The sequence below is a fragment of the Phyllobates terribilis genome, unplaced genomic scaffold, assembly GCF_046119375.1.
Source record: "Phyllobates terribilis strain yellow unplaced genomic scaffold, ASM4611937v1 Scaffold_888__1_contigs__length_569004, whole genome shotgun sequence".
Lineage (NCBI taxonomy): Eukaryota > Metazoa > Chordata > Amphibia > Anura > Dendrobatidae > Phyllobates > Phyllobates terribilis.
This window is the reverse complement of record NW_027363648.1, coordinates 184613-196474: the sequence shown is the minus strand read 5'-3', so window position 1 is coordinate 196474 and position 11862 is coordinate 184613. Positions and strand designations below refer to the sequence as shown.

Genomic DNA, 11862 nt, shown 5'->3' with positions numbered 1-11862 from the left:
CATCCATGGTTCCATAGAGGTTTCCTCCACAGGGGGTTTTCCTCTCCTGAGTGCTGGAGGGTGACTCTTCGTGAGTCGGGGGTTGTGCTATTTTTGGTGTCATGTAAATTTAAATAAAATTTTGACCATTTGACACCTAATTGCAAAGTTTGGATATTTATTTTGTGTGCTTCTGTCTGATTAATTTTGTTTGGGGGTCGGGGCCTATCACATACGGCTGGACATCTGCCGGCTGCACAGAACCCAGTAAGCACATTTTGCCCCAGGGGTCGCCCCTGCTCTGACGATGATGGTGAAGAGGAGACAAACATTACAGCACAACTCCTGGACGCATGCTCTCATCATTGGATAAAAGAATTGTATTACAGCAGTATAAGCAGATTACTCATCTATTCCTGTAATTTCCGTAGTCTTCAATGGAGAAGGCTGCAAGCAAGATGGTCTATAGGAACAGAGACTACACAGAATCTTCTTTATCCTGATAGGTGATGGTTCAGTGTCATGTAAATTTAAATAAAGTTGAGAACGTTTGACACCTAATTGCAATGCTTCATGTATTTATTTTGTACATCCTCAGAATAAGGACTTATATTACAGTATTACAAGCAGCTTCCTCGCCTCATTCACACAGTGAGTATTTTGGGCAGTAATTTACATTAGTATTTGTAAGCTAAAAACCAGAGGGGAACAAACACAGAGAAAAATAATAACTGTACCACTCTCACCTCTTCTGTGTTTTGGATCCTCTCCTGGCGTCTGTTAACAAATACTGATGCAAAATATCGCCATGTAAAAGGGCCCTAAATCCTTACTGACTGATTTGACAATTCTTCACAAAAAAACAATTATGCCTCACCATGCATTTAATCCATCCTGCTGCTCATATCTTCTGGGCTCAGACCCACAATGCCGTGACTCTCGGCCAGTGTACATAAGGAGAAAGTGGGAAAAGTCTCCAATAAAAAATAATTCTCACTTTATTGGTGCAAAATATTAATATTTTTTGCATGACCCAATAAAATATGGATTTTACAAGATTTGTTCAGCTGGATCTTCCTGGTTCCTCATTGTTCGTCTGGTACATTTCTATACATTGCACTGATAGAATTTCTCTTGCGGAGACTAGCGTCTCCGCAAGAGAAATTGACATGCTGATGTCTGGGAAGACGCGCCGCATGTCCGTGTCTGCGGGTGAGCCGCAGGTGTATGGTGTGCAGAAAAAAAGATGTGCAGAAAAACTCGGCTTATACTCGAGTATATACGGTATATTAAAAATCTGGTGAATTACATGATGATTGGAAGAGACGAGATCAATCATAACCTATGCAGCAGATACCACCACTGGCGGCCTCAGTATTCCTGTAGCCAGAAGACCACCGCCAGACTGTGGGGGGGAGGGGGGCGAGGACAGACAGCGGGGGGGGGGGGGGGACAGCCTGCGTTCAGTCATGGTCTCCGGCAGATTTCGTTGGCAGATTTCCCACAGGACGATGCATTCAGTTCTTATAATTCCAAGTCCATTTCTTGTACCTGTCTTCAGAGGCCGGGACAATGAGGAAAGTCCTTCTGAAGGAGATGATGGGGGTCTTGCGGTAGTTCCGGTTCACTGTCGGGAGAAAGTCTATTAGCTTTTCTCCAAAAACCACCTACTACAGAGACGTAATGGGATGTTCCCATATTTAAGTGATCCCGAGAATGGGGAGGCTGCAGTGCTACATCACCAGGAGCCCCTGTGCAAAACTGAGGGGATTGGTGTACATAATGATGCAGCCCCCTTTAAGCAGCCCACAGACATTTATTTATTTTTTTAGCAGATCTCCCCAATCTCCCCTCCAATAGTCCTGTCCCCTGATAATGACCGGGCAGTTTGCTTTTTAATCTGTAGGATCCCGGTGATTTCCCCTTTGTACAGTAGGACATAACTCACCTTCCCTAAATCCTCCTTCGACGGTGAAACAAATGAGGGAAGCCTGCGGAGAACCAGGGTGCGACATACATAAGATGTGAGGGTCATAAATATAAGCCGCCGAGACCCTACAATCACACGAGCGGGGGTCTCCACACGTCAGATCACTGGAAAATCATTTTACTGTAGGATTTGCAGTAGATTTCATTCTTTTTATGGCAACGGGGAAAAGCAAAAAAAATTCCCAAATGTGTAAATAGACCCCTGAAAATATTTTGCATATACATTACAAAGCAACGCTCTGATCCCACAGATGCCCAGCGAGGCTCCGATCCCACACATTGCCCAGCCAGGCCCCGATCCCACACATGGCCCAGCGAGGCCCCGATCCCACACATGGCCCAGCGAGGCCCCGATCCCGAACATGGCCCAGAGAGGCCCCGATCCCACACATTGCCCAGCCAGGCCCCAATCCCACACATTGCCAGCGAGGCCCTGATCCCACAGATGCCCAGCTAAATGACGTCATGGCACACCACCGTGCCCCCTACAGCAGACCGGACACATCGTACAGGAGACCGGGGGCCATCGGAAGGTAAGTATAATCTTTATTTTTTTTTTTTTACAGGTACTATGGTACCCGGGTCTGGATGAGAGTCTCCTCTTCTCCAGTCTCGGGTACCATCCGCCCATAGAAACGCTTAATATCCGTATGTGCTAATGCGCTGACACGGATATTAAGTGATTCAATGCAAGTCAATGGCGGTAATTACGCTGCGTGTCCGCAAAATTAATGGACATGCTGCGGATTTTTCCGCAATGATAATCCGCAGCGGATATTTCCGCAGCATGTGCACAGCACATGCGGATTATCATTGGGGACCATGGGGCACATATTACCAAGCGTTTTTAAAGCGTTTTCGCTGCGGAAATTGCACGGCAAAAACGATTGAAAAACGCATAGTGGGCACGCAGCCTTAGGGCAGCCTTAGGGCCTGTTCACATGTAGAGTTCTTGATGCATTTTTTTATCCAAAACTTCCATGGGAAATAAACGCAGTAAAATGAATAAAATTTCTAAAATCTCATTCACACGGTGCGTTATTTCTTCTGGCGTTTTTATTTACCTGCGATTTCTTTAACCCCTTAATGACCGCCGTAACGTATTTTTATGGCTTTCATTAAGGGTACTTATTCCTCAGCGCTGTTAAAATGTGTCACTGTGGAATAAGTAAATAGCGCCGCCCGGCGGCGGTGATCCCTGCGGGTGTCAGCCGTGTGTGACAGCCGACACCCTGCAGTATCGGCCCCGGCCGGTCTTGATGCAGATCGGGGACGAATAATCCCTTAAATACCGCGGTCAATCGGGACAGCGGTATTTCAGTTGCTACAAGAGGGTCACAAGACCCCCTTAGTAACTATCGGACCCCAGCGATGAGAATCTCAGGTCCCGATGGTTACCATGGTACCCTGAGATGATGTGATGATCCCAGGGTACGGTGGCCTGTGAGATCCCGCAATAAGCTGGATCTCACAGGCAGTCAGTGAGTCAGACATGACTTACTGACAGGTCTCATACACTGCAGGGCAGGAATACGGCATAGTATGAGAGCAATGATCAGAATAAAAATCACCCATGTCCCACAGTGGGACTTGGTGAAAAAGTAAAAAGAAAAGTTAAATAAAATATGTAAAAAAACAAAACAAAACAAAAAGAACACACAAAGTGCACACAAATCACTAAAATCAGTTTTGCCGCTCAAAACACAGCGTTTGTGGTAAAAAAACAAAAATAAACGAAAAAACGTACACATAAATGGTATCGCCGCGTCCAGAACAACCCGCTCTATAGAACTAGCATTATTTAGTCCGCTTGGCGAATGCTCCTTCCCTTCCGAGCCATGCCATGCGCCCAAACAGTGGTTTTCCCCCACATATGGGGTATCGGGTTACTCAGGAGGAATTCACTGGATTTTATTTGAGGGGGCGGGAGCCATGTCGCTTTTCCAGAGTCTTTGTTCTACCAGTAACGTGGGATCCCCTACAGTCCCAGTGACAGATGACGGACCTGAGAGGGGGCTGGTTTTGTGTGGGATAAATTAGGGGTTTTATTGTTAACATTTTGGGGTACATAATTTTCAATTGCTTCCAGAATAAGGCTGGGATCACCTTCTTGTGTTCTACGCTGAGCACTTACATCGGGGTTTCTGTGTAAATCCCACAAAAATGCGATTCAGACGAAACCCCCAACAGAACTACCCACCACAAAGAGGCAGATGGAGACATTTTGGAGTCTGTTTGACATCTGCTCTGGTGGTCTCCATGTTTTTAGGCGCACACAGATCTGTGGTCGTCCACACTTGTGCTCTAAAAAAATGCCTAAAATGATGGTACGCCACTGGAACACAGACCAGTCAAAAGAGGCGACATCAGCCTCATAAGTAAGTGGCTCCATCTGGGTTTTTTATCTGAATTGCGGTTTTGGTGAATTTACACGGAAACCCCGGTGTAAGCGCTCAGCGGAGAGCGCAGGATAAATGTCAGCTGAGCCTTATTCTGATTTTTTTAGAAGCAGAATGAAGAAATAGGCAGCAGTACCAGAATAGTTCTTATTTTTTCGCAGTTCACAGTGCGGAGTAAGTGATAAGGCAGATTTATTCTTTGGGTCGGTGCGATTACAGCGATACCAGATTTATATGTTGTTGTTTTTTTAGATTTTGCTGCTATCACACAGTAAAAATGCTTTTTTTTTGCGGGACGAGTAGCAGTTTTTTTTGGTACCATTTGGGGCACGCAGTAATTTTTTATCGCTTTTTATTCAGATTTTTCAGACACAGAATGAACAAAAAACAGCAATTCAGTTATTGATTTTATTTTTTATGCCGTTCACCGTGCGGTAAAAGTGATAAGACAGATTTGTCTGTCGGGTCGGTACGATTACAGAGATACCAGATTTATCTATTTTTTATGCTTTGCTATTTTTACAGTTTTTTATTTAATTTTTGTTTTATCACAAACGTTACGTTTTGAGCGGCGAAAAGGATTTTAGTGATTTGTGTGCACTTTTTGTGTGTTTTTTTTACTTTTTTACACATTTTAATTCACTTTTTTTACTTTTTCACCTAGTCCCACTGTGGAACATGGGTGATTGTCACTTTGATAGCTGGGTATCTCAGGGTACCATGGTAACCATTGGGACCCGTGATTCTAATCACAGGGGTCCGATGGTTACTAAGGGGGTCTTAGTTACGGCGGTTGTAAAGGGGTTAATTGTTTTTTACTGCAACTTTTCCTGGCTGAGATCAGCACCAAAAGTGCATGAAAACAAAAAAGCATTAAAACTTGCTGAAAATATTTGCTGTAGATTTATGGTCATAACCTGCGTTTTTCATGCAGAAAAAAATGCATCAAAAACCCTACGTGTGAACAGACGCTTCAATGGACGCTCTGCAATCAGGGTCAGAAACGTTCCTGTGGCTGGGGTCCGCAGGGCGAGAGGCGCACGTCCCTCCAGCAGGAGAACCGGACACTTACGTTCTGGCTGCCAACATCCAGTGTCATGGACGCCAGCTCGTGCTCCGTTTTGGGAAGGTTACAGAGGAAGCCGACCACCTGCAGCCGGTTGTACTTCAGCAGCTGATGCCTCATTTCTAGAGAAACAAAAAAGATTACAAAGAAATGAAATATTAAAGGGATATTCTGACTTTCACACGCAGAGCAACAGCACCACGCTGACACTACATCCCGTGCATCGCCGCGCTGACACTACATCCCGTGCATCGCCGCACTGACACTACATCCCGTGCATCGCCACGCTGACACTACATCCCGTGCATCGCCACCCTGACACTACATCCCGTGCATCGCCGCGCTGACACTACATCCCGTGCATCGCCACGCTGACACTACATCCCGTGCATCGCCACGCTGACACTACACCCCGTGCATCGCCACGCTGACATTACATCCCGTGCATCGCCACGCTGACATTACATCCCGTGCATCGCCACGCTGACATTACATCCCGTGCATCGCCACGCTGACATTACATCCCGTGCATCGCCACGCTGACATTACATCCCGTGCATCAACACGCTGACACTACATCCCGTGCATCGCCGCGCTGACACTACATCCCGTGCTTCGCCGCGCTGACACTACATCCCGTGCATCGCCACGCTGACACTACATTCCGTGCATCGCCACGCTGACACTACATCCCGTGCATCGCCACGCTGACACTAGATCCCGTGCATCGCCACGCTGACACTACATCCCGTGCATCGCCACGCTGACACTACATCCCGTGCATCGCCACGCTGACACTACATCCCGTGCATCGCCACGCTGACACTACATCCCGTGCATCGCCACGCTGACACTACATCCCGTGCATCGCCACGCTGACACTACATCCCGTGCATCGCCACACTGACACTACATCCCGTGCATCACCACGCTGACACTACATCCCGTGCATCGCCACGCTGACACTACATCCCGTGCATCACCACGCTGACACTACATCCCGTGCATCGCCACGCTGACACTAGATCCCGTGCATCGTCACGCTGACACTACATCCCGCGCATCGACATGCTGACACTAGATCCCGTGCATCGCCGCCCTGACACTACACCCCGTGCATCGCCGCCCTGACACTAGATCCCGTGCATCGCCGCGCTCCTGCTCGCTACATGCAGCTCTTCTGCATCACGAGGGTGGACTTTGCTTTAGCTGTTCTATGTGGCGGACTATAGTTCCCAGCATGCACTGATGACTATACTTCTGGCTGTCCTGTAGTCTCCACTATCTCGTGTATTTCATATTGTGCAGTTTGTCCAACAGGACTGAGGGTATATACCGTATACATGGCCATACCTGGTCTCTTCACTCGGAGGAGGTTGCGATTTTCTTTCCAGTATTCCTTAATCTGATCGAAGCTAAACAGACAGAGGCGTTAGATCACCGATCCCGGGGTCAGTGGACATAGACTACACAACAACAGAACTAGGCCCACAGACAGTACTGGACTCGCCCCCACATACAAAGGTGTCTGCTACAGCAATGAGAGGGTCGCACTGCTCCGCCAAGAGCTGCAATCCTTTCACTAACCAGATCAGTGGTGGCTCAGGATCCCCATCGATCACACAGAGTTCCTAGAAAACCCTTTTAATTGTCCTATAAGGAAAAGTTCTGCAACTTTCTAATATACTTTGTGCATTCATTTTCAATACTTGCGTTTGCTGTCAGTAAATAGAAACATTCACCCTTATATCCAGAGGCTAACAGCCTATCATAGGGGCTGTTTTATGCTGCCTTTCAGTAGAGCCCCGGTCCTGAGACCCCATCGAATGGTCAAAACCCAGCTCTGAAGTGGGCAGCTCCTGCAGCTGCATGGGCGCAGCAGAGAGGGGTGTACGGGCTTATTAGTAAGTCTGTGGGTCTGTACACCCTTAAGAACATTGTGTTGACTGAAAAGTGGGGTCTAAGAACTTGGACCACCCTTTTGATACAGAGTTAGTTACAATGTATCAGAATCCTCTTTCATTTTTTCAGTAGGGATGTTTCCATTCGCAGACAGCAAGCAAAGAGCTTGAAAATGGCTACAGAATGTAAAACAATGTAAAAGAGAAATTTGATCAAACTTTTATAATTATGTTCTCCACAAGAAAAAAAAAAAAAAAAAAAAAAAATCCATGTGACGAATAGTCAGCAATGTAAGAGGAGGTGAAGTCAGGACAATGTATGGCCCCGCTGTTACCCAGAACACCCACCAGGTTCTTGCATAGAAGGCTTTGGGGAGACTAAACGAGCAGCAGCTGTTCTCCTGATACAGGGGCAGGAGGGTCTTGCGGTTCTCAGAATCGTACACAGTGAAAAACCTCGAAGAAAATGCAACAGCGTCAGTAAGCTGCAGCATAAGGACCTGGAAACACGTTGTGACTTGTGAAATAAGTACAACACAATAACAAGTGCTGATAATTCATCCCCAAATTGTGGAAAAATAATATGGGAGTAGTTCCAGTTTATGTAATGATGTTGGGGATGTCAGTGCCTCCTAAATCATTTATGAAATAACGCATCAGAATTAAGATCAATTTATTATAGAGTTCAACTGAGCTTCTAAAAATGTATATGCAATGAGCTCCCCCTAGTGGTGGCTGTATTAATCTGTATGTAGTGAGCTCCCCCTAGTGGTGGTTGTATAAATCTGTATGTAGTGAGCTCCCCCTAGTGGTGACTGTATGAATCTGTATGTAGTGAGCTTCCCTAGTGGTGGCTGTATAAGTCTGTATGTAGTGAGCTCCCCCTAGTGGTGGCTGTATAAATCTGTATGTAGTGAGCTCCCCTAGTGGTGACTGTATAAATCTGTATGTAAGTGAGCTTCCCCTAGTGGTGGTTGTATAAATCTGTATGTAGTGAGCTCAACCCAGTGGTGGCTGTATAAATCTGTATGTAAGTGAGCTCCCCCTAGTGGTGGTTGTATAAATCTGCATGTAGTGAGCTCAACCCAGTGGTGACTGTATAAATCTGTATGTGGTGAGCTCCCCCTAGTGGTGGCTGTATAAATCTCTATGTGGTGAGCTCCCCCTAGTGGTGGCTGTATAAATCTGTATGTAGTGAGCTCCCCTAGTGGTGGCTGTATAAATCTGTATGTAGTGAGCTCCCCCTAGTGGTGGCTGTTTAAATCTGTATGTAGTGAGCTCCCCCTAGTGGTGGCTGTATAAATCTGTATGTAGTGAGCTCCCCTAGTGGTGGCTGTATAAATCTGTATGTAGTGAGCTCCCCCTAGTGGTGGCTGTATAAATCTGTATGTAGTGAGCTCCCCCTAGTGGTGGCTGTATAAATCTGTATGTAGTGAGCTCCCCCTAGTGGTGGCTGTATAAATCTGTATGTAGTGAGCTCCCCCTAGTGGTGGCTGTATAAATCTGTATGTAGTGAGCTCCTCCTAGTGGTGGCTGTATAAATCTGTATGTAGTGAGCTCCCCTAGTGGTGGCTGTACAAATCCATATGCAGTGCGCTCCCCCTGGTGGTGGCTGAAGTAAATCATAATTTTATCATTGTATTCATGGTAACAGGGTATTTGGATCTCTGTATCAGAACCAGCAATCCGAAATGTTGTCCTACTAAAATATATGTTCAGTAAATGCCCTCAATACTTGGTCCGGCTCCTTTTGCATCAATTCCTGCATCAATGCGGCAATGTGGCATGGAGGCGATCAGCCTGTGGCATGGAGGGATCAGCCTGTGGCTGCTGAGGGGTTATGGAAGCCCAGGTTGCTTTGATAGCAGCCTTCAGCTCGTCTGCATTGTGGGGTCTGGGGTCTCTCATCTTCCTCTTGACAATACCCCATAGATTCTCTATAATAGATTCTCTATGGGGTTAAGGTCAGGCGAGTTTGCTGCCAATCAAGCACAGTGATACTGTTGTGTGTAAACCAGGTATTGGTACTTTTGGCAGTGTGGACAGGGGCCAAGTCCTGCTGGAGAATGACATTTCCATCTCCAAAAAGCTTGTCAGCAGAGGGAAGCATGAAGTGTTCTAAAATGTCCTGGTAGACGGCTGCGCTGACTTTGGTCTTGATAAAACACAGTGGACCTCCACCAGCAGATGACATAGCTCCCCAAACCATCAGTGATTGTGGAGACTTCACACTAGACCTCCAGCAGCTTGGATTGTGGCCTCTCCACTCTTCCTCCAGACTCTGGGACCTTGATCTCCAAATGAAATGCAGAATTTACTTTGCATTTACTTAGTGTCAATGACTGCCTTCTGGCCATCACTTTTCTTTCCATGATGAACTGTAACTCCTAACATCCACTGAAAGATGCAGACTTTCAGGACCTGCTGGAATTAGAGTTTTCTACATAAATTGTATTCTTAAGTGTTAGATCACATGTAGAAGTCAAATTCATATCAATATTTTTGGAGCACAGTGTTGCAGGTAAGGCTATGTTCACATGTTGCAGTTGCAATGCTTTCAAGAAAAAAAAAAAAAATCACAGCAAAAGAGTGCATTTAAAAAAATAGAATTAGACTTACCGGTAATTCGGTTTCTAAGACCCTCCACGACAGCACCAACAGGAGGTTGCCTCCCCATCCTAATTAGAGACAGGAAACAAGAGGTTAAATAGCCCTCCCCTTCCCTCTAACCTAGGTGTTTTTCCAAGGACCACACACTATGAATGCTTGAAATATTTATTAACACCAAGGAATTTAAATGAACAGAGTTTTCATAGGGGGGAAATCACCCGTGCTGTCATGGAGGGTCTTAGAAACCGAATTACCGGTAAGTCTAATTCTATTTTCTCTAATCCCCTCCACGACAGCACCAACAGGAGTAATACCAGAGAATATCGTTAGGGAGGGACTACAGCTTGCAGGACTTTTCTGCTAAAGGCTAAATCTTTTATAGACATCAAATCTAATCGGTAATGCTTGGTAAAGGTATGGACCAAGGAGCAAGCAGCAGCTTTGCAGATCTGCTCGATGCAAGCGCTGGCCCTTTCAGCCCATGAGGCAGACATGGCTCTGGTGGAATGAGCTTTTAGCAACACTGGAGGAGGCAGATCTTGACTTTTATACGCCTCCGTGATTGCTTTTTTTAATCCAGTTAGCTGGAGAACTCTTGGAGGCTTTCTTCCCTATGTTTGGTCCCCAGTACTGGACAAAAAGATTCTGATCCTTCCTCCAAGGCTCCGTCTGTTGTAGATAGTAAAGGATGATTCTTCTGACATCTAGAGAATGGAATTCTGATTCTCTGTTGTCTCTGGGATTTTGACAAAACGATGGGAGAATTATCTCCTGGGACATGTGAAAATGGGATGATACCTTTGGAAGGAAAGAAGGGTCTAGGCGGAAGATTATTCTGTCATCTATGATTCTCAGATAAGGTTCCCTGACGGAAAGGGCCTGGATCAAGCCAACTCTTCTTGCTGTTATTGCTACTAACAGAGCTGCCTTCCAAGATAATTTGTTCATCTGAGTTTGGGTCATAGGTTCAAAGGGAGGGATAGACCATTTAGAACTATATTTAGGTCCCAGGTAGGAACCATGATGGGCCTTCTCGGGCATATTCTAGAGGCTGCTGTTATGAACCTCTTTATCCACCGGTGGTCAGACAGGTTTTTGTCAAAAAATGAACTTAGAGCAGAAATCTGGACTTTCAAGGTGCTGGGTTTTAGCCCTTTAGACAGACTGTCCTGTAAAAAATCCAGTATTCTGGCAATATCAGGGTGAAAGGGATCAATAGGAGTAGAACCATACCACGTAGAGAAGGTCTTCCATATTTTTAAATAGATGGCATTAGTGACCGGTTTCCTGATTTTCAGCAGGGTGTCTATTACAATATCCGAGAGCCTTTTTGCTTCCAGGATTAAGGCTTCAGAAGCCAGGCTGTCAGGCATAAGCTGTGGGGAGCCTGATGAAATATCGGACCTTGATGGAGTAGATCGTGGTCCGGAGGCAGGATAAGAGGGCCTTCTGGGTTTAGAAGGTTCAGAGTCCCAAACCAACTTCTTTTCGGCCATAGAGAGGCAATCAGAATGGTCTTGACCTTGTCCACTCTGATTTTTTGCAAGGTCCTCAGCAGTAATGGAATTGGAGGGAATGCGTAGGCCAACCTGAAGCTTCATGGGTGAGAAAAAATGCATCTACCTTTGCATGATTCTCCCTCGGGTCTATGGAGAAATATCGATTCACCTTTGTATTCTGTCGCTTTGCAAACAGGTCTATGTCTGGGAGTCCCCATTTCCTGGTTATTAGCTGAAACATGCTTGAACGGAGGCTCCATTCTCCCGGATTTATTTCTGCCCTGCTTAGGAAGTCTTTTACATGAAGGGCTGACAGAGACAGGAGATGATGCTCTGCCCAAAGGAAAAGTCTTGCCGAGACTTCTCGAAGGCTTTTGAACCTTGTACTGCCCTGATGACGAAGATGGGCCACTGTTGTC

At 46.1% G+C, this 11862-nt stretch overlaps 1 protein-coding gene across 1 annotated transcript; it reads right to left on the bottom strand.

Moving 5' to 3' along the window:
- Positions 1 to 1496: 1496 nt before the first annotated feature.
- Positions 1497 to 11684, bottom strand: LOC141240608 (nuclear RNA export factor 1-like). Its single transcript, XM_073668679.1, has 7 exons — positions 11534 to 11684; positions 10576 to 10742; positions 7683 to 7834; positions 6787 to 6848; positions 5440 to 5555; positions 1928 to 1970; positions 1497 to 1606 (listed from the first exon to the last, which is right to left on the bottom strand). The coding sequence occupies exons 1-7, from the start codon at positions 11682 to 11684 to the stop codon at positions 1497 to 1499; spliced, it is 801 nt and encodes a 266-aa protein (XP_073524780.1).
- Between the last annotated feature and the right edge of the window lie 178 nt (positions 11685 to 11862).

What these genes read in the sequence shown, in the direction of transcription:
- LOC141240608 (XM_073668679.1), bottom strand. Translation starts at nt 11,684, where the DNA reads ATGTTTCAGCTAATAACCAGGAAATGGGGACTCCCAGACATAGACCTG. An exon ending in TGGATGTTGGCAGCCAGAAC is followed by an intron (nt 1,971 to 5,439) that starts GTAAGTGTCCGG and finishes GGTTCTCCGCAG; the next exon opens with GCTTCCCTCATTTGTTTCAC. An exon ending in CGAAGGAGGATTTAGGGAAG is followed by an intron (nt 1,607 to 1,927) that starts GTGAGTTATGTC and finishes TTCTCCCGACAG; the next exon opens with TGAACCGGAACTACCGCAAG.